We start from the raw sequence: 22,999 nt of genomic DNA on the forward strand, positions 1-22,999 counted from the left end.
AATAAAAGGTCGTCCTGGCAATAGAATTCCTCTTTAATGACTATTGCCTTTCACCTATAATGTGGTGTTTTAGTCTGGAGTCTGAAGTTCAGTGAACTGTGGTGTCTGTCAAGTGACTGCTTGCTTACCAGTTGTTTTTATAGCTTTTAGCCTCTCAAATATACTTATATGACTTATATTCACCTCTTCTCAGCGCAGGGAAAGTGATCAGGCCTTAAGAGGTTGTTAGCACTTGGAATGTTTCCAGGGATAATGGGTTTTACTTCCCCACTCCCTTTCTGACAGAAACAGTATTAGCAGTTCATTCAACACGATTCTCTTGGCTTTGTGCTATTTCACACGTTATGTACACATCATTAAGAAGTGATACTTCAATCAACTCTGATCCTAGGTTTTCTGTACATAGTTGGTTCTCCTGCTGAGAGCACAGGTGATGTGCTCATCATGTAGGTTGCTCATAAGCAATACAGTGCTCAAAATCTACCTCATTCTGTCAATTCCTGATGCTCTTGTTGGCTGGAATGATTCTGCTTTGGTTTTGGTGTTGGCTGTTAAGCTCCTCTTATGAAGACTCATTGGAGCACAATGTAATAGAGGAAGAGGATGGTTTCCCCTTCTTCTTGGAGAGCTTCCTGAGCATGGTCAGGGGAAGAGAAACTGCACTATGGCAAGCGAGAGTTGCAACAAGGTGCTGGGAACTTGTCTTCAGCTGGAGAGCGTGAGAAATTGCAGTGAGAATTGGGAACAGACAGCTGATCCTCAGGAGAGGCTGAAAGAGCCTCCTTCAGTGTCAGAGGAGTTGAGCTGTTTCGTTTCATTCAATTTTTTTCTGTCAGTAGAATCAGAAAGTACTTGTTTAAGGCATAATTGCTTTCTCTAATCAATGAATTAACTGTGAAATTGCTGGCTTATGGGAGTCTCAGTTACCAAGCAGATAAAATGCTCAAGTCCATCTATACTGATGTCACTGAAGGAATGCTTGAAGTAAGAGGATTATTTGAAGGTTCTAGCATAGGAATAGAGATTTTTGCTTCTTCTGATTGTGAAATAGAAACCTGAAAAATAGCATTTATTTTTGGATAAATACCAAGTTATAAGGTGTTAAGTAAACCTTCACAAAAAGTAATCCATAAGAAAACAGAAAAACTAAGTCTTTCTTTAAGATTGAATGTGCATATTACTTCAGAAGAAAAGAACAAAAAAAAAAACAAAACACCAACATTTAATGCAAAGTTTTATTATCAGTGTTTACGATTGCTTTGTACCTATCTGGCTTAAGGGGGCAAAGCCCAGTGTTGTGTTTTTCTGTTTTCCAGAATTCTAACTCTAAAACGTTTTGTTTTTTGACAGGCCGGTTGGAATGCCAAAAATGGAAAAAGTTTACCTACATAACCCTAGCTCAGAAGAAACAATTACATTAGTGTCAATATCTGCTACAACATCGCATTTTCATGCGTCATTTTTTCAAAATAGGGTAAGCTATTCTGCTTTTTCCAATTCTTTTTTTTTTCCTGAAAGTGAACTTGATTCCTGCTTGCGCTGCTGCTTCTTTAACAGAGCTACTTATTGCAATAATTACATACCTTAAAGTGTTTAAGATGCATTGGTACTTGATCTCAAAACTGTTACCAAGCAAATTTGACCTGAGTGTGTAAACGCATGCAAACCCTAGTAGAAGAAAAGAAATAATATATTTTATAGGAGTGCTGTCAGAGGTGGAAGTATATGCTGTCTCAGAGTGTTTAACAGCAGACATCCCTTGTTGCTGAAATGACGATTAAATGTATTGTACCTGAGAACATGTAGAGGAACATGCTGCTCGTAGAATCTTTGTGAAAATTGTAGGTCCAGTGAAGTGCTGTTAGCCTGAAGCAGTCACCCTAATGCAGGTGTAACTACTACAGTCATGTCACAGGGACTTGCAAGTTGAAAAGCTTGGTATCAGTAGGGTTAACTCTTAACCATGGTAATGTCAGACATAGTCATCTAGTTTCAGTTTTGTATGTAGGGCCTGTGGTTTAGCAGGTCCCATAAAGTTCAGTTGTAATTGCCTTTCTCCAATGTTCTCTAAACTCAGTCCAAAATATTTCTGTGCAATATTGAATTCTGAACTTACAGTTCAGCTTAAAAATATAGTTAAATATAATTTTGCAGTAGACATTAGTTGTAAAATACTGTTTTGTTTTTTTTGTTATTACATGCTTCTAAACTTTTTTTCTTAATCTTTAACAGGCTTTCTAACTTCAGTGTTCAATAAAGAACACATGGAAATATTCAGTAGCACAACATTTTTTTGTTCATCTGCAATGTGCAATAATCTCAAACAGTTTTGTTCTTTTAATTTTTTTTCCAGAAAATTCCTCCAGGAGGCAATACGTCCTTCGATGTAGTTTTCCTCGCAAGAGTAGTGGGAAATGTAGAGAATACTTTATTTATTAACACTTCTAACCATGGGGTATTTACTTATCAGGTAAGTGAAGTAGAGAACATTCTTTCAGAAAAAAGTTGTAAACTGTGATTCAGCCACCACTGTATCTATTACTGTGTATTTAACTGCCCAAGGATATTTGCTCAACAATATTTTTCAGCCCAGTTGAAGAAGTTTCCTTCCCAGCTGCTTGTTGTAATGCAATACCACAGCAAATATCTGTAGGGCGGTACTGTTAAGCCAGATCACTGGAATTATATAGGATTTTAAATCCTTCCAACAGCTTTTTTTTGTGTGTTATTTGAGCAGTTAATTGCAGTGATCTAGCTCATTCTTTTGCTCTGTGTTCATCTGATATAATGACAATTTTATTCATTAAGCTGGCAAAAAAGAAATCTATTCACTTGAAATTCAAAAAGATAAACCATGCAGATGAAAGAGTCTGAAAAGTGAGAGAAATCCTGCTGTTGAAAGATAAGTCTTACATGGCAAAATTCAGAAAACTACAGGAACAACCCTTCCCATATGGGTAGTTTGTTCCATGTTGGTATCATTAAAGGATATTTCACATCTTTTTAACCTTTAGTTGCTATCTATTTCAGAGTATCAGAAAAAAATGTGGTATTTTGACTTCCTGTGTTCTAAATATGTCAGTGTAAGTAAGTAGTAGCTATGAGAGATACTTGTTTGCTGTAAACGCAACAAGTTTTATTTCAGTGCTTTAGCATGATGCTGATTTTAAGTGTTCAGTTAGAAGTATGTTATAAAATTCATTTAAAAGAGGTAGATTACTAAAGTCAGCATTTATAATAGGCGCTATGACAATTGCATACAGCTACTGAAGCTTGTTTTTTCTTTTTCTGAACCAGGTGTTTGGCATTGGAGTACCGAACCCCTATCGTTTGCGCCCCTTTATTGGGGCACGAGTTCCTGTAAATAGCAGTTTTTCTCCTATAATAAATATACATAACCCTCACAGTGAGCCTTTGCAGGTGAGCCTAAGACCATGACATGCTCAGTTATACTCTCAATATTAGACTGAAATTTTGCTTATTGTGGTATTTCTTAAAATTCTTTGAACTGTAAAGCTACTTGAGGATATTTGAATTTTTACAGGTTATATAAATGCTTATCTATTTAAATGTAAATCAGTTCTAGAAATTATAGATTATGTTCATGGATCTCCATATTTTGATAGATTGAGTATATACTATAAAATTCCCATTTTAAAAATGGTTGTAATTACTGCAAAACAAAGAATTAAACTTCACTGGTAATTGAGAAAAATAATGAAACAAAGTAAAATAGATTTTGTGTTTTCAATCCAGGCATATCTGTTAGCTCCCTTTTGCTTGTTTTGCATTGATATAAGGAGGTTGTTGTTGTGGTCATCCATGTTTTATTAGTATTTTATTAGTGATGAGCTTTATCATTAATCAACAAAAGAATAATGTTCTCTTGATCTGATAAATACTGCCAGAAAGGTTCACCAGTGACACGAATACAATAAAATGAATTTCTCTCTAGACTTTGCTGCAAAGTACAATATAGTACTATTATAAACTAAAAAAGGGGAGATTTAGATTAAATGTTAGGAGGAAATTTTTCACTCCGTATGGTGAGGCCCAGGCACAGGTTGCCCAGAGAAGCTGTGGATGCCCCAGCCCTGGAAGTGCTCAAGGCCAGGTTGGATGGAGTTTTAAGCAACCTGATTTAGTGGGTGGCATTCCTGCCTGTGTCAGGGGGGTTGGGAATTAAATGATCTTTAACATTCCTTCCAACCCAAGCCATTCTATGATTTATAATTTCTTATAGCACAGTGTGTCTTTACAGTGTAGCAATGGCAAGAGTTCTTATATTAAGCAGGATAAATGTCTGAAATGTCTGAACCTAACCAAACAAGTAAATGAATAATCTGCTGATGAAGTTGTGTTTCTGTTCAGTAAATGATCTACAAACTGTAAAATGCTACAGACAACAGATAAAGTGTAGCAGTAGCTTTATCATCGTTGAAAGGGAACTTATAAGAAACTGCGATGGTCAAATAGTTGCTAATGCCAAACATTGAGTGTTAATATTTTCCTGTTGTCCACCCTAGGTGGTAGAAATGTATTCCAGTGGAGGTGATCTCCATTTAGAGCTTCCAACAGGTCAACAAGGAGGTACAAGGAAACTATGGGTGAGTAGTAATGTCTTGCAGCATCTATTATAGGTGTTTGAGGAGGTTTTATTTTGATATACTGTTAGGATTTGTTTGTTTTTACCAACTTTGTTTCTTGTCACGTAATTGTTAAAAGTAGCCTGTGAAAACTGAAACAATAACAGTCTATTAATTGCACAGTAATAGGAATTGAAGGAAGAATTACAAGAATAATACGTAATACACAAATTACAAGAATAATTGAAGGAAGAATTACAAGAAGTCATCTACATTAAGCTCTTTTTTCAAATGAGAGGATTAATTACACCCACTTGAACATACAGGGCAATGTAGTCCTTCCTATGGCTTGTGAGCTGGATCTAGCCCACAGGAAAAATGCCAAATATGGAGAAAACACACTTTTGGTTTTGTTTTTTTTTTTTTAAACTGAGGAAGTCCTTCCAGTAAGTCGCTAGGAATATTTACATGGGCTGAAAAATCAGCTGGATGAACTTAAGGAAGAAGAACCTACTGAGGACTATTAAATAAAACTAAGTGTGTCCAGCAACAATAAATCCCTGAATCATGAATCAAAATAGACCAGACACTGTTCTGCAGGATATTCTTCTGTGCATGCCATGCAGTAACTCTATTCTACGTATTTGCTGCTGGAGACAGAATAATGGGTTGGATGGACACTTGGTCTGGCCTGTTAAAACTATTTTGTTGCATTCTTTGCTTAATGTAGTTTTGAAGTAGCACATACAGATATCCTCAAGTCAAATAAATTTTGGAAGCATCCTGAAGGTGAAGTTTGGCTTTGTGCTGCATATCAGAAACTTGGCAACATCCAACTGGAGATGAAACCTATATTCCTCTGTGATGAAAGTTACTCTTTTTTTGACATCTGTTTTTTGTCTGGGAGTCATTGGCCTCCAAAACTTGTCTCTTCCTCAAGTGTATCATTATAGTTACTGACTGTTATATCTGTTGTAATGAGTAAGGCCAGGATATTTACAAGTAAGGCAAGAAGAAAGATCACAAAAACTAATTCCTGACTTTTCTGGAGGATGTCTACAATAATGGCAGCATTTTACTTTTAGATGCAGAAAATGCAAACAAGTGAGTAGGAATTGCAGATTGCAGGTATTTCAAATATTTAGTGGAAGGATCAAACAAATGCTGGGAGTTACAAGTAAACATTAAAATTGTTTGTTTGTTTGTTTTAAAAAAAATCCTAATACTTTGACACAGTTTTAGTCCAATGACATTGCTTGTAAAGATCACTGACAAAAGATAAGGGGAATGTTGAATTCCGTAGTCGTCATTAAGTAGGTAACAAGCATACCAGTTTGGTGGTTAGGACCACTAGTGAAAGCACAGAAAACTTTAAAATGCCTGCTGTATTTCTACTTCTGTTTCTTGAGCAAGTGTCTTTTTCAGCTTCCCTAGGCCAGGTTGCCAGTTAAAATGAGTGTTGGCACACGTGTGGAAGCTACCAGTGTATTGCATAGAAAGACAGATTAGTACTATTCGGCGTTAATCCCCTTGCTGTCATATCAACCATTGGTGTTTCAAAAAAGTTTGTATTGCTTATGTCAAGAGCTGCATTGCAGTAAGAAAAAGCCACAAAGTAGAAGAAATTATTTGAAATACGATGCTGATAGTCTGATATATGGGTGTGCATCGTTGTCTCAAATTGCATTGATGCCAAATGCTTCAGTGACTGGACAGAGCAGTCCATATATGCAGGGGTGTTTTTGTGATAACTGTTTAAAGGTACTTCAGGGATCTGACAAGCCTTGGATCACTGGTTACGCGTGTGAAAGAGTCAAATCACACCCTTGGAAGTGTTAATAAACTGCTGCATTATGTTAAGTCCCTGAATAAGTGTGAAACAACTTGAGAGCTAGACTGGTCTGTATAATTTTTAGTTTAAGGACTCAGCAAATAGTAGTAGTTAGATGTGCTTACTTTGATATTTGACACCTCCAAAGAATACATCTACAGTCATTATGCCGTGCAAAATATGGCTTGACCTCCTCAGTGGATTGATAATGAGTTTGTACTACAGAAAGCACAGAAGAGATGTGCAAGACAATCAGCACCCATATGAATCATGTCCTGTCCAGTTTCCTTTATCAAAAACATAAAAGAAAAAAAACTGTCAGCTGAAGAAAGATCAGATGGTGCAAAGGCTACTCATCAAAATTTTCTACTATATTTATTTGCATTTGAAGTGGAGGGAGCTTCAAATTTGAAATCAAGGTTTTCATCTTCTATTGGAAAAAAATTGAGCTTTCTAGCCCTTCCGTAATATGGAGAGGAACAGCATGCAGTGTTAGTGTTTCAACTCCACAAGGTTCTGGCTACTTGCAATTCTAAACTATTTTAATTTGAGTTTAGTTAGATGGTTTTGACATGTGTTTCTATATGTGTATGAAACTGTGTATGCCTCGTGTCTGCTTTAGAGAAAAAACAGAATGTGTAAAAGCAATGTTTGATGTTACTGTTCCCAAAAACATTTTTGTCACTGGATTTTTCTTATTGATAGGTTCTGTCAATTTATTTAACCTACTGTTCTTTTGTCAGAGTTTTAATAAGTAGAACTTAAACCAATGGGGCACGAAAGTCCTCTTGTTTAACTATTTTTAATCAGTGTCATGTTAAATGAAAGAACTCTCCTAAGTGTAATGGTTACTTTAAAGACATACAGCCTATCTCTTGCTGCTATTACAGCTTTTTCTCTTAATACAATTATACTTAAGTTGTATTCTTTTGGTGTGGGAGCAATTTTTGTAATTGCTACACTCACAGATGTACTTTGAATATTTTATTAGGAAATTCCTCCCTATGAAACAAAAGGAGTGATGAGAGCCAGCTTTTCATCAAGAGAAGCAGATAATCATACAGCGTTCATTAGAATAAAAACAAATGCATCAGACAGCACAGAATTTATCATTCTCCCTGTTGAGGTAGAGGTTACAACAGGTTTGTAGAAAAGCATTTTTGAAGTTATTCAGCTAATTAATTTGTAATACGTTTTTTTAAAGTTAACTTTTTTTTTTTCTTAAAGCACCAGGAATCTATTCATCAACAGAAATGCTAGATTTTGGTACACTACGAACACAAGGTAAAACTATACTTCATCACTTAACAGTATTTTTAAAGAGGGAGGAGAAAAAAAGACGGGTTATCTTTGTACTATTCAGGATTCATTGTGGTGTGATACTGTGTTTTTCTTTAAGAGACAGTTTCAAAAATAGGATAATACCATTTCAACTGTGCACAAATGTATTCACCTTCGAGTGCACTTGAGATGAGTACAAGCAAACAGCAGTCTGCACATCCAGTTATAAGTCTACTGATGACCTTAGTTTTACACAGTTACACATGATGTTGTCTGAAAACTGCTGTCAGTTTACTTTGTGAACTTTTTTTTTTGAACGATTGCTTTATATCTGCATAAGTTTTAACTTTCAGACACAGGGAACACTAAAGGTGTATGAAGTTGAGTACATTTGTTTATGATTTGATCTTTTTTGGTGCAAATGTGTAAACAGCACTTTTTTAATTTTTTTACATCATAAGTTAATATTTATTGAAATCTGAAGAATTATATGTGTATGACAGAAAATAATAAAAACTGAAGCTATCTTTTGAAGCTGTAAAAGGGCTTGCCACTACTGATGAAAAATAGTCCATTTATATCATTAAAAAAAAAAAAAACACAACACTGCAAGGTAGCCTCTGAAGTACTTTTTCATGCAGCTTAGTTAACATGTAAAGTTTAAATAAGATTAGTCTCTGTTGAACATGGGTGCATCTGGCAAAATCATTCATTTTAGTGTTTTTAGCCAGCTCATTTCTTAATGAGTTAGAAATAAGAATGGTTAACTGAAGCATGTAATACCTGCTATATACAAAAATACAGTTTTTAAGTGTGTCAGGTTCTTGGTACTAGCAATTTTGACTGGCTGTGCTATCATGTTAATCTCACTTTTAAACACTGAACAGTGGATTTATATGAGGAATTAGTTAGTGCAGATGACTTTGTATAAGGTTTTCATGTTAATATAGCCTAATAGCCAGGTATGTTTTTTGTTCTTTAACAGATCTGCCAAAAATTTTAAATCTGCATTTATTAAATTCAGGAACAAAAGATGTGCCAATTACAGTAAGTTTTATTTCCTTTCAATTTGAAACTTTCTACTTGGATTTACTTCCTCTCCTAAAAACTGATAATTTCCAGTTTCATCATATGGTGTTCAGAATTAGAAGCTAGGTGATGTGTGATTTAAAATATAACTTACTAGTAGGACCAGAAATAATGTGTATGCATGGTAAAATTAATTTGCTTCATAGCCTTCTTTCAACAGCATATAATAGGTTGTATCTACAATACCGTAGCCTATTGAAGCTTTTCTGCTTGTGCGTAGTAACTCAGCTCAGCATGTGAGATTAACTGAGACTCCATGAGAGTGTATAAAGTGATGGTCCAACGTAATCTTTTAAGATAAGCAAAGAGTAGCTTTCAGAAGCAGACTGTGAAATGGCCCTTGTTTTCTTAAGTCCATCTCTCTTGTAGCTTGAAATAAGAAAAAGTCCTGAGAACACTCTACAGCCCTTTCCAGTGAGATCACTGCAGCTGCATATAAAGTGCAGACAGTTTCAGAATTCCAATTTTGGGATTTTCTGCTTTCTGTTTTTGTTACAGAATTTTGGCTGTGTTCTTGTGGCCCACCCTCATTCATTCATGCCTTTCTCCTGTGCAATTTTGTGTCCTCTATTTTTCTCAGTTATTCTTCCTTTTCCTCCTGTCTTCCTTGTTCTCCAGATTTATTTGTATGGTTAGCTATATCAGCTATATCTTGTCCTGGTGCATTTCAAAAGATGTTGAAGTGTTGAAAAGAAACCAAAGGAGCCAGAAGAATGACTGAAGGAGTGGAAAAGGTTTCTTACTGAGCTCTTGGAGAGCATTACTGTGTTTTTGAAGCTTATAGCTATAACTGTAGGGAATGATATTTTAATGGTAGAGGTCTAACAGAAACATAAAACAGGATACAGGACGTTAAGATGAGACAAATTTACGGTAGAAACAGGACACCCGTTTAGTAACCAGGATAGCTTTCCACTGAAGTGATAGTCAATTGCAATGCTTGATAAGTTATTTTTCGCTGGTAATTTTCAAGTCAAGACAAATTCATAGTATAGTACAAAGAGAATTTAACTAATGGAAGTCCTACTCTTTGTTACATTAGTGAGGCCTAGATGATCCTGTATGGTCCCTTGTGGCCATGTAAGCTATGAACCACCCTCCAATGGAGTGTGGTAATATGTTCTAATTGAAAAGTTTGTCTTTATTTTCCTCTAAAAAGATCTCTATATAATTCTTACAATCAGAGGATTGGTGAATTCATTAAACAGCTTTTCCAGCAATGTATGCTGTTTTATGTCATGCCCATGTTCATAGATTTGCCATGTTTTTTGTAAAGTGGCTAACATAACTTGCGAGTGCAACACAAATAACTTTATATTCAAGCCACCAGTATCACTTCTGATATCTGATAACTTAAAACCTAAATCATACTTCTCCAGAGAAAAATAATACATCTACACTTTTTAAAACTATAGTCTTAGGGCTATTGACTGTAGACCATATACCATGGCTGTAGGCCATTCTACAGGTCATGACAGATATTTTTTTTCTGGATGAATTACTCTGTTACAGTGTATCAAAGCAGTGAATTTGGAGATCTTGAAGGACTTTAGGACTTAATTTTGTGATGATAAAGTTACCTCATTTAAGTACAAATATGATGCATTTTTGGTGTTGCATATGGCACATCCAAGTCAACTGTTCTTCTCATTAAGGTACAACTTTGTTGTGAAGTTTGTGAACTGTGTAACCTTCCTAGTAGTTAAAGCACTGTGTGAACTTTCACTGCTGTGCCAATCAAATAGTTTCAAAAAGGTAAGAGTAAAGCATTTTTGGAAAGAACCTGGCAAATGGTTTATTTCTAGGAAGGCTTAAATGGATTTCTGGCCCTTTAGAGCTAGAGTTTAAAAGCTGTGAGGCAGAGTTCTGTCACAGATTTCATCTTAATGTCAGAAGGAAAGGCCAGGGCTATATTTAGCATATATTTAATCTGGCTGCTGGAGGAACTAAATATCTTCAGGTCATCTGTATGAGAGACTGCTAATAGTGTTGCCAGAGTTGTAGTTCTGCCTTTAAGTACTTAGTCATGCTGTGTTCCAACAATTTGGTTAAGGAAAATAATAGTGAGTCACTTGACTTTCTTTTTTGAGTTCTAGAACTCTTTATAAGAACTTCCTTATTTGCATTTTTTAGAGTTTTCTTTGTTATTAAGGAGCGTCATGCTCATTTCATGTATGAACTGTTGTCATGCTGCAACAATTAAGCCATGCTGTCAAAAGTCTAATAAGTATAGACGGTTGATCGTGTGCGTTTTTCCCTTCTGTGGAACAAAAAATTTATAGTCCTTTGAGGCAGTTTAAGCCAATTTGATTGCTAAAAGCAAAGGCCCATTTTAAAGTTCCAGCTGCTGATCATGTTCATGCATAAAGCAGCAGGAACTTGAGGGCAGCTGTAAGCTGTATATTGAAGCTGAGTTCTATCAGTTTGATAATAAAAGTGCTTCTATAGGAAAGTACTTTCATCACAAATACTTGGATAGGTTTTTTATTGCTCTTAGCAACCTTTGAGGAATAGTTTACTTCAGAGGTATGCTTTCAGTCTGTATGCTTGAGTGCATGCATCTCAAAGTAATCAAGGGAAAGTTACCTCACAGATTAAAATCTAGTAGTTCAGCACATGGCAATTCTGGATGGCTGCTTTATGGTTCTGTTTCCATTTCCTGTGGAAGTTAAGTCATGTCCCCGTTTAAACTGAAGGCCAGGTTATTACTGACAAAATAATTGTCTGTTGAAGTGAATAAAACAGCACAGAGGTTGTTCTGACACTAACGGAACCACCCTTAGAGTGCTGCCTGCATCTACAGCCCTTTTTCCTCTTGCACCGGAGTGGTCTTGTTTTAACTATCTGTAAGACAAATTGTATGGCCTGCTCAGTCTTCAGAGCAAAATGCTAGGTGGATGAGGCAAAACTATGTTTGGGAGCTTGCTGACAGGTAAACAGTATGATGAACATGTTTCAGCTCATACTCTTGTCTTACTAGAATGGGTATACCCCAGAGCCCTTAAACCTTATATATTTCCCCCAGTAACTGCCAGCAATTACACAAATATTCCCCCACATTTCATGTTCTCCAGAACATTTAAGGTCCACGTTTTCTGCTGTTATGCTAGATATTGAATGTATTTTCATAAAACAGGGTCTTGAAGCTCAGCTGGGGCACTTCATGAAAGGACCATATGTTAATGAAGCACATGTATTTGAAATGATTTTTTCGTGCAGAAGTTGCTGATTGGAGATTTTCTGAGAAAATTGGTGATATTAGATTCTCAGTTGAACTTTTTTTTGCATGTTTTTTCATGATCTGTTGTTTAGGAGTCCATATTTGATGGTTCGTAAGGCACATCTCAGGAAACAAGTTTTGCTTGGGCTTTATATGTTGGAAGGATTCTTAAGGAAGTTTGTTTTTCCCTTACTTGTCTTAATGTTGTATTTCTGTTCATAGTATAGAATCAAAGAATGGTTTGGGTTGGAAGGGACCTTAACGATTGTCCAGTTCCAGCCCCCTGCCATGGGCAGGGACACCTCCCACCACACCAGGTTGCCCAAAGCCCCATCCAGCCTGGCCTTGAACACCTCCAGGGATGGGGCAGCCACAGCTTCTCTGGGCAGCCTGTTCCACTGCCTCACCACTGTCTAAGTAAAAAATTTCTTCCTAATATCTAATCTAAATCTACCCTCTTTTGTAGCATGTAGTCAAGCAGCAAGAAAGAAACGTGGCTGATAAAGTTAAGATTTTTTTGACAAAACAGTGCTAAATTCCTTCCTTAACTAAATTCATTAGCTGTGGATATTTTGAGTAAATCCACCTAGGTTTGTTATATTTGTGACTTTACGAAATAAACCTCTGAAACAGATCATTTTTCTGACAACAGGCTCTCCTTTTGAGTATTTTGTTTGATTTGCTAAGTGAAATCAGCATAATTTTAAACTTTAATAACTCAAAAACATCCATTCATATGAAATAAAGCTGCTATAAATGGTTATCCTTTCAGCCATGCAAAAATTATGAACTTGACTGCGGCTTCAATTTTGTCTGCTTTTAAGGTTTTTTTAAATATACCTCAAGACCTCAGTTTTGTAATATGGATTTCATTAAAAAGAAATTGTGATATTTATAAATCAACTCATGACAAGAGGTATCAAATATCTGCACCGTGCATATGCAGGTGGTTGACAAAGGTCAGTGCTATAAATCCAAAATACAAAATATTCTAATTGAGCAAACAGATTATTCATTAGCTACAAGAGCAGTGCAGCTTGTTTCCTCTAAGGGTCATGTGTTAGTTATATAATGTAGCAGAAGTTAATTATGTATGCAAAATTTTATGACTTTAATTTACAATTGAGAACAGTTTAACTGGAAGAACTGTAACTGGCATGTAGCACTAGCTTTCTGCCTTTCTCTTCCCTGAGCAAGAAGGGCTCAGCTGCTGATGAAGCAGGTGCTAAACCTCTGCAGCGTAGCATAAGGTAAACCAGCACTCATTTCACTTTCCTTAGTGCAGTGTCTTGTAATTTGTGGTAGCTTAGCAGCTGCTACATGAGCAGCTGAGCTGTTCTTACAGCAGAAGACGACAGCTGGGGAGGAGGAATCATGGCAGCCATCCCAATTTTATGCAAAATAAGAATAAGAGCATTTAAGTGCTTTGTGCCCAGTTTCTGTCCATCGAATCTAGATAAAATTTGCTAGCAATCAGTATAGACTCTTCAGATATTGATACTCAAAGTCTATAATCCTGCTGCAGCCCAGTTCGCCTTTTCTGTTTAGTTTAAAACAATAATTCTCAGTTACAAAAGGCAATGGTGTAAAATTTTTCTTATAAAGTGAGCATCATCTCAGATTTACAAAACTGTTCTCTGTACAGATATTTTTTTTATTCCTGTGGCAGCTTTGCAGACTTAGCATGGGATCTGAGATGAGCTGAATGTATCACCAGTAATTACACAAGTCAGCTAACAGCTTTGTTAATGAATGAAGCAGAAACAAATAGCCTGTAGCTATTGTACCCTGTGGCATTAAGAATAAAAAGTAAATCTTAATTTTAAAATATATATATATTTTTCTGTTTCATCTGTGTGTTTCTGGCTATACTGTCACTTTACCCAGTGTTCCCAAGGAGAGTTCTCTTTTGCCCACTTTCCTGAATATTGACTGAGTGATTTTCAGGACCTGAAAAGAAATATCTAAAGCTTCTTGTAATTCGGCTTTGTTATAGGGAAGACAGACCTGTAGTAACTGTGCAAAAACTATTTGCAGTTGTATCACTTTGAAAGGTACTTGAAGGCTACACAGTGTGTTAACAATGATAAATTTAAAGGTGCTTCATATTTTGATTCTTTTTGCAGAGTGTTAGACCTACACCACAGAATGAAGCTATAACAGTACATTTCAAGCCAGTTACGTTGAAAGCCTCTGAAAGTAAATATACCAAAGTTGCAAGTATTAGCTTTGATGGTAAGTACTGCTTCTCTCCTCTTACAACTCATCAAATGCTTCTTACACTTCCTGAAACTTCATGAATTGTGTTCTGGTCCCTTAACAAAATGATAATTATTGTTTTGAGGAGGAAATGGAATTTTCCTATCTGGAAAATTTTACCTCTTTACATCTCCTCCAACACCATGTATTTCTGAAGATTTGGTTCTGAAGTCACAATTGGCTGGTAACTTAGACTGATAACTAACTAATAGCGAGAAGAACGGGGATTCCTAAGCAATCCTATATGTGCGTATATAAAAAATGAACATCAGATTGTATTTAACATAAGTGGTATTCTTACGTTAAGACACCCTTTTTTAAAAAGTATTATTAACCTATTAAAATGCCTGTTTACGTATTTTTTGAGGAATCCTAACAAAGACACATTCCTCACAGTAATGTAAATTAGAGTATATCCCTGAGATTACCCTTCAAGCTTTACAAAGTTTAAAGAAGAATGCAATATACTATTCCACTCTCTCCCCATAAATATTGTAATGCCCACAGAAAAAGGGTTCTGTCATGTGCTTGAGCATCTTACTGTGAACGCTAGCTTTGTTATCTTGAATTGATATTAAAGAAAAAGACAGGTGAGGGTGGCAAAACATCTCACTGTTACCTTTCCTACAAAGATAGATGTCTTGATACCGACTTTCATTTACATCTTTATGAAAGAAGTGCTGGTTCATTTCCCTCCTATGTAGTGTGACTATAAACATTATGCTGACATTTTGTAGAAAGGGACCTCCATTTTCATTAGAGATTTAAATCAACTGTCAGAATGCTGTTGACCTATTCAGGTGCTACTGCGTTAACTAGTTGGTGCTGTAAGTCTCTCAGCCTGGATTGCTTAAAAATGGAATTGTATAGATGCAGTAGGAATTGTGTAGATGTAATTTCAGAATTTGTATGCATCGAAAGGATTTATTTATCATTTTTGATTATTACTTCAGAGTCTGAATAGCTTACAGTTTATTAAATGAGTTAAATATGTCTTAGCCCAAAAATATTAAGTTCTGAAATAGCTGAGCTCTGTCAACCTGAGGTGGTAATATGCCCGAATTTTGAAGCTGCAAGGAATAGTTGTATGAGGACATACTGACTAACACATGGTAGATTTTTGAAAGGATTGTTAGGTGGAAAAAAAGTCCAGTCAAACTGCTAAGTGAATTATTTTCAGTGAAGCCGCCTGCTATAAATATTTGCTCTTTCAGCTGTCCTACTACATGCAGGGGCTTTAGGGGCTGGAGATTTTTACTAAACAGTATTTGAATCCGTTGACATTTTTGGTGATGTTGCCATCAGGATAACATTGCTTGTTCTGTGATACTGGAAGAGACCTGTCAGTTTTATTCTTGGCACTTGTGTGGTCTGGGTTCTTGCATGGATTCTATTTCTATCACTGTATTCCTGGTCCAAAGTTCTGCGTTTCTGTTCTGCTGGTGTAGAGGGATATATCCATACTGTAAGTGGGGAATTTGGCTCATCTAGGATCTGCATTACCTTCTGGACATGTTTGTTTATTTGATGAGAACAACAAGGCTTCCATAAAGTACATAACTGTTGTGGTTTAAACCATCAGGCTCATGGGCTGAGTTTACTAGGACAGAAAATGAAGGGAAAATAGTCATTAAAACCAATTATTTTATTTATATATACACACACACACACACACGCACACACATACATACATACATAGGTGTATATATATGTATATACATATATGTATATACATACATACGTACATACACACACACACACACACACACACAGAACAAATGATGGTCAATGCAATTGCTAACTATTTGCCAACCAATGCCCAGTCAGTCCTTGAGCTGCTGAGCCCTAGCCAATTCTCTGCAGCTTTTATTGCTGAGCATGTGGTACGGGATATTCCTTCGGTCAGCCTGGGCCAGCTGTCCTGGTTGTGTCCCCTCCCAGTTCCTGCTGCACCCCCAGCCTCCTGGCTGGCAGGGCAGCGCGAGAAAGTGAAAAGTCTTAGGCTCTCTGTAAGCACTGCTCTGCAACAACTGACACTTTGGGGGGTTATCAACATTATTCTCATCTTCTATCCAAAACACAGCACCATACCAACTAATAGGAAGAAAATTTAATTCTGTCCCAGATGAAACCAGGGCAATGTCTTAGCTATGTCAGCTAAATGGTATAAGGGGGATGAATTCAGATCTCTTACTTCCCAAGACTCACTCCATGTCAGATGCTCATTGAAACTTCATTAAGATCCATTTTCCTCTTCTGTGGTACTTGGGCTGGTCCTTTGCTTTTATTTTTTCACTCATGCTAATCTACCTTGATGGATGGCTTATATTCTTTTACAGCATCAAAAGCAAAAAAGGCATCACAGTCTTCTGGGAAGATAACTGTTAAAGCAAAAGAGAAGAGCTACTCCAAACTTGAAATTCCATATCAGGCAGAAGTATTGGATGGGTAAGTTTACAGTTGAGCATTGTTCAAAAACTAAATGCTGATATAGAAGGTAAAATCAGCCTTTTTGGGGAGTGAAGGGATATAAAGAGGTGGTACCTGTGTTTTCTGTATATGGAGCTAATTTAGAACTACAACTACTTTTACAAATTTTCTGTTTTTACACAAACAGTTGAGGTAGTCTCAGTAACACACAAACTGGTTTGAAGGCTTGGATTCATAGTGACCTGCATGAGTTGATTTTCAGAGTAGCTGAAGACTAGATGAGACGTTGGAAATTTTTCCAAATTTTCCATATGTATTTTAAAAATACATACATACTTAAAGAAAGTTTTCATTTTTTTCATACTGTTTTCTTTTAATAGGTACTTAGGATTTGATCATGCTGCTACACTCTTCCACATCCGTGACAGTGCTTCTGAGTCCGTGGAAAGGCCAATCTATTTAACAAACACATTCAATTTTGCAGTCCTTATACATGATGTTGTGTTACCAGAAGAAGCAAAACCGATGTTTAAAGTAAGTCTTGTTTCGGTTCAACATTTTTACCTAGTAGTAAATGTTTAAGCATGCTGCACTTTGTTAAATTTTAACTTTGATCTTCATTCTTCACTGATCTAGGTCCAGAACTTCAGCAAACCTGTCTTAATTCCACCTAATGAATCCAGATATATTTTTACACTTCATTTTATGCCTTCCACATCATCTGTTCATATAGATAACAATATTTTACTTATCACCAATGCTTCTAAATTTCACCTACCTGTCCGAGCATACACAGGATTTTTAGATGTAAGTATTTTCATTTTTTAGCTATTCCAGTCTACTTAGAGGCAATCTTCATGGGACTTCCTTTATTCTGCTTCTATGGGAGGATGGCTTTTTTTTCTTAAATTTCAACAGATTTTAAAGATATGGAAAATGTCACCCACTTCACCAGATCTGTCCTTAAACAACTTCTGTTATTGCTAAAAATAAAATAAAAAAAATAATAATAATAATAAAAAAAATTGTTCCCTCTAGTTATACATAGAAAATGTATAGACTTTTGAGGTTATCACAGTATTGCTTCCTGCATTTGACTTATTAATTTGTTAATGAGCTTAGTAGAGTTTGAGCATATTTTATATTTAACATATGCTAAAATACCTTTATCAATCTTTCTAGTACTTTGTACTGCCTCCAAAAACTGAGGAACGATTTATAGATTTTGGCATATTGAGTGCAACAGAAGCTACCAGCATTTTATTTGCAGTCATCAACAGCAATCCAATAGAGGTAAGGATGGGTTTATTTTTAGCTCGCCTTTTAAAAATTTTACATTGGTCTTGTTACTGAAACAGTACCTTTTTGTTCTCTTTAAGCTGGCTATAAAAAGTTGGCATATTATAGGGGATGGTTTGGCCATAGAACTCCTAACAACTGAAAAGGGAAACAGAACAACAATAATCGCAAACCACCATGAACTACAAAATGCTACTGCATCTGATCAGTCTTCAGTAAGTAATTCTTTGAATCTATTGCTTAAAGCTAGATTTTGGAGGGGAATAAAAAGGTGTATTTTTTTTATAATTTAATTTTAGCAAGGGATAGGGAGAATAAGAATTGTTACATAAGAATTATTCAGTAAGATATAGCGTGTAAACTTTTTGAAGTTATTAATAATATATTTCAAGTAATAGTGTTACTTTCAGGTTGGTAAGAATTTGAAAGAGGAATTTCAGAGAGTTATATCTGTAAACTCAATGATGCTTATAATTAGGGAAGAGTGGAATTTATCAGCACTAGAAATATGTCTGAATTTTTGTTTTTACCACTGTAAGTTGTTTCAATTGGATTTTGATTCAGTTCAAGGAAATAAGTGATGGTTGGATGTGTTAGTGAAATTTCTTTTTGTTTTTAATGAAATACAATGGATGACTCTCTTTTCTGCCATTTACAGGTGATACTAACATCAGGTTATTATGCTGTGTTTAGAGTAAAATTAATAGCAAAAGAACTTGAAGGGATTCATGATGGAGCTGTACAGATCACAACAGATTATGAGGTATATTTATTGTATACTCATGGGTGTTGTCCAAATGGAGTGTTTAATTTTTAAGTGTGAATTTTGAAGTGTTGTATTAATGGACAGATTGTAATATCAGGTAGAAGCTGAGGCTGAAAGGGACATCTGGAGGTCAAGTTAACTCTGCAGGTTAACTCTTTCAGGGAACTACAGTAATGGTACTGTATCTTCTCTTAAGGAACAAGAATGACTTATATTAAGCTTTTCATCTGGCTTTCAGAAATTTCCATTTAAGTCTCACCTGATGCTTTGCAGTATGGGTTCTTGAGCATCAAGGCAAGAAACTTCTGACAACATACTTATAATTTACTTCTTAGTACATTGTCAGTAACTGAAATTGAGCTATAACTTTGAAGGGATTTTGTCAAAACCCCATGTGAAAATTGCTTTGGAGAAACTGCAGTTTGCTGACAATTGATGAAAACAGATCTTGAAGTTGGTAAGGGAGAGAAGAACAGACAGTTAATCCTGAATTTCATATCCCTTTCCTGTTATTTTTTTTGTAGGAGAGGGTGCTTCCAATACGTAATAGAAACTGAGATTTTGAACTTTCTTTGTGTCCACACATGTATGTGACTCTCCAGTTTTAGAGCCTGAAGCCTTTTATTTTTTTTCCCTGCAAATCATTCTACTTCTATTTTCAGCTTCAGCCATCCCCAGTAAGGATATTATTATTGCTAGGCCTTCCACTCTCCCTTTTCTAAGTGTACTTCTATTTCAAGGTCTTATCATGACTTCTAATGTTCTTGGGGAAGTTTCTCTTCCCTTGTAGTAATGCATTTTAAATATGTCATCCTGGTGCTTTTCAAGAGAGTGAGCTCCGTTCAGGTGAGACCTGTGTAATGCCCCATTGGAGAGCTTTTATTTTAACTTCACTTTTGTGTTCCATGTAGAATGATGCCAAGTATGACTGAGCAAAGGTGTGCTCCCTGACAGTATGAAATGACTGTTTCAAAAATGATGTTGAAATCCTGATCTGCTTCCATGTTTTAAAGGTGTTTATAGCCTAGGCTACACTAATTGTAAAACTTCAGGTTTTGCTACTCGATGCAATTTAAAAGTGGAAGAGATGTTTGAAAGCTGAAATTAACATTTTTTCCTCAACTTACCTTGTTTTTGTTTTGTTTTGTTTTGTTTTTTCTTTCAGATTTTAACTATACCAGTGAAGGCAGTGATTGCTGTAGGCTCACTTACTTGCTCCCCCAAACATGTTTTTCTTCCACCTTCTTTTCCGGTAAGATAGGTCACAGCATTAAATACTTTCTTAATGTATTTTTTTGTTTGTTTTTATTTATCTATCTTTTCAAGAGAGATCTCTGTCTTGAATTGTTATATGTCAAATTACTGGAGAGATATGTTTTTATTTATGATTCTGTTTGTCACTTTTTCCCCCTCATGTCCCAAGCATGAATTATCCCTATTTCTCCTCTACTGAGCACTTGAATGAGATCTTAGAATACTGTTATGATCCCAAAACTGTTTCTTTGCAGCTTCATTCTAAAGTTACTGTGGTTACTGTGTGTATTAGCACAAAGACTGAGAAAATTACGTAAAGATACTTTCCAGATTTCTGAAGTGTAATGCCAAAGAGCAAAGCTAGCTAATGAACTGAGGTTTCAGTGTAAGAATTCCTTGATCTCTGTGGAAGCATTATTGTATTGTTTCCACACTGAAAGTAGATATCTTTGAAGGTATGTGATGGAGTACACAAACAGGAAAGCGAGAAAACTCCGAGGGTCTACAACTGTCTGCAGAAGTATCTAGAGGCTGTTCTCATCCCTGCTCCTGCAGTAGTGGTTGAGTACTGAAGGCAGAGCCTTTGCTTAGGGTTACAGACTCTGAGGGTTACAGACACCAAGCTATTAACCAGATAATACCTTTCTCTTATGGGGCATTCAGCATCACCATAGATGTATGGGGGATTGAATGATGTTGACTTTGCAATTGGCATTTCATTGAAGTTAGAGCTTCATGTGACTTGATAGAGTAGGGAACATACTATGATAGAAAACCATGGGGAGAGATTGAAAACCAAAAAAGAAAAGTAGCAAAAGGAGTTACAGACAGCAGGATGGAAATACTACTTGGGCAATTTTCTGAAATAGTAAAACTACTTTAAATATACTTTGAAAAAGCAGCAATACAAAAAAAGGGACAGTTCTCCGGTGTTTTTTCTTTGACTGCTGTGCAGGTTTAGGAAAAAAATATTTGACTTGAGAGTGTGTTATGGCAGAACAACAAAACACCTCCTATTGTCTGACTGTATTCTGAATGAGGGGTTTGTACCTTTAAATTGTATTTGGTAACCCATTCCAGCAAGCAGTCAGTAGTGAGTTGTTTTTTGCAGGTCACTTTGAGATCAATGTCTTACAGGCAGCACCTTCCTGAACAGACTGGTCACATCTACACTGTACAAATACTTGAAGCAATGTCTGGCTTGGTGCCTATTTGACAGGTGTCTCGTATACCGCTCACATGACTTGTCTATGCGAACACATTCTGTTTCATGCTTAGTTTAGCTTAGAGCATATGTTTCAGGGCTCCCTTCAGTGTGTAACCCCACTGTCACAGCACTGTATTTAGTCAGGACAATTTTTTTCCCATTTTTTCTTGGTTTCAGATAAGGGTATAGATCTCCTCTGGCCCTTTTTTAATTTAAGCATTTTTACAGTATTTTAAGGTTCTCACTCTTTCTTTTATTTGGTAGTAATGGCACTTGCCTTCCTTCTTCCTACTAAGAAGCTACTCCTGGATTGCACTTATGGCTGCAAACATTCCTGCATTTTCAGCCCACAATTACTCCTTGTCATTTTGTAACCATTGATCCTATGTCATCCCTGTACTTGAGTTTAATTAGTTCCCTCCTTTTTTTTTTTTTTGACATTAGTATAGAGCAGTGCTTCTGCTGTGGCTTCCTGATGGTAGTTTTTTTTTTTTTTTTTTAAAAAAGCCATGAGGTTGTTTGTTTCTCTCCTACTTCACAGGCTGTGCTTTTCCCTGCTCATCATTCTAATCTTTCATCTTCAGCAGTCTCTTTTCTTAATGAGCGATCACAATTGTACATTGTCATCTGAGTATGGTTTTACCACACTCTTTTACAAGTCTTGATTATCTCTAGTGAGGATACCTCAGGTAATGCATATTGGTGGAAATGGTTTTGTTTCCTTGTCTGTCCTGTATAGTCTTAATCTATTGTGGGATCCATGACCAGATACAGGCCTTCATCTCCTCTACCTGCTTTGCCTTTTCAAAGAGGGAGGTTCTAAATTCACAATCTCTTATTTGCAATTATTGAATTCAATCTGCTTTCCCTACTCAAGTTCAGTAGGTCAATCTGTATGCCAGCTTGCTCTTCCTCCTATTCTGAAAATGCCTCTTAACTTTGCAAGATAAAGTTTTCTCTCTTCTTACTTTTTGGTATCAAAGCAATTAATAAAAAATATTCATTGACCAGTATTTAGTAAACTTGAGTAAATAGGAGTTACTTCATCCTGAGTTTTATATTCTTAGAACACTGCCTGTTCATCACCTCTTCTTCCAATAGCACCTTTTGTTGATCTTACCAGTTGTGTACTCTTAAATAGTACCTTTTCAGTGCTATTTTATCAAGTGCTTTCCCTCCTGTTCAGTAGATAAATGATTACTTTTTGAAAAAGTAATGCAATAGGGCTCATCAGGGGAAGGCAGGCTAAGCAGCAGGACTTCAGTAAATCATCGCTACATTTGTCCCATTACCCAACCCATCTCCCTTTTTAATCTGCTTCACAAATTGTTCTAAAGTCTGTTGTTACTCTCAAGGTCAAACAGTCATGCCTACAGTTGCAGGGATTATTTGTCACTTTTTATCTTTTATCTGTGTGTCCTATTTTACTGTACAGCCTCACCATTATCTGGATATTTATTGCACTGACTTTTCTATCTGTAACTTCATCAACTGCTCCATGAGTCTTTGATAAACAGAAATAACTTACTGGTTCATTTCCCTTTCACCATAGACTAAGCAATTTCTATATGCTGTATCCTAGCTAATACATACTAATTCTTGTCAATATCTTTGTTCCTCTTGAGTACTGCAATAAACTGTTCTGTAAAATTTGGAGTCAAAAAGGAGTAATTTTCTAACCTTCTGTTTCATCCTTCTAGAATGACTAAGTAACTTACAGATCTATCTTAGATTTTCACAAGATGATTCATTCAGGGGGCCTTTGAGTTCCTGCATT

At 36.1% G+C, this 22,999-nt stretch overlaps 1 protein-coding gene across 1 annotated transcript in view; it reads left to right on the forward strand.

Annotated features, from left to right (window-relative positions):
* Positions 1–22,999, forward strand: part of TMEM131 (transmembrane protein 131) — a 96,522-nt gene that overhangs the window by 44,410 nt on the left and 29,113 nt on the right. Inside the window, exons 5-19 of the mRNA XM_027446652.3 lie at positions 1,351–1,474; positions 2,354–2,470; positions 3,298–3,420; positions 4,527–4,607; positions 7,409–7,559; positions 7,645–7,701; positions 8,684–8,745; positions 14,134–14,242; positions 16,606–16,714; positions 17,077–17,230; positions 17,333–17,503; positions 17,879–17,989; positions 18,076–18,210; positions 18,654–18,758; positions 19,927–20,013. Coding sequence (XP_027302453.1) covers positions 1,351–1,474; positions 2,354–2,470; positions 3,298–3,420; positions 4,527–4,607; positions 7,409–7,559; positions 7,645–7,701; positions 8,684–8,745; positions 14,134–14,242; positions 16,606–16,714; positions 17,077–17,230; positions 17,333–17,503; positions 17,879–17,989; positions 18,076–18,210; positions 18,654–18,758; positions 19,927–20,013 — 1,696 coding nt within the window. The remainder of the gene's footprint in view (positions 1–1,350; positions 1,475–2,353; positions 2,471–3,297; positions 3,421–4,526; positions 4,608–7,408; positions 7,560–7,644; positions 7,702–8,683; positions 8,746–14,133; positions 14,243–16,605; positions 16,715–17,076; positions 17,231–17,332; positions 17,504–17,878; positions 17,990–18,075; positions 18,211–18,653; positions 18,759–19,926; positions 20,014–22,999) is intronic.

This window comes from Anas platyrhynchos, chromosome 1 (genome assembly GCF_047663525.1).
Source record: "Anas platyrhynchos isolate ZD024472 breed Pekin duck chromosome 1, IASCAAS_PekinDuck_T2T, whole genome shotgun sequence".
NCBI lineage: Eukaryota > Metazoa > Chordata > Aves > Anseriformes > Anatidae > Anas > Anas platyrhynchos.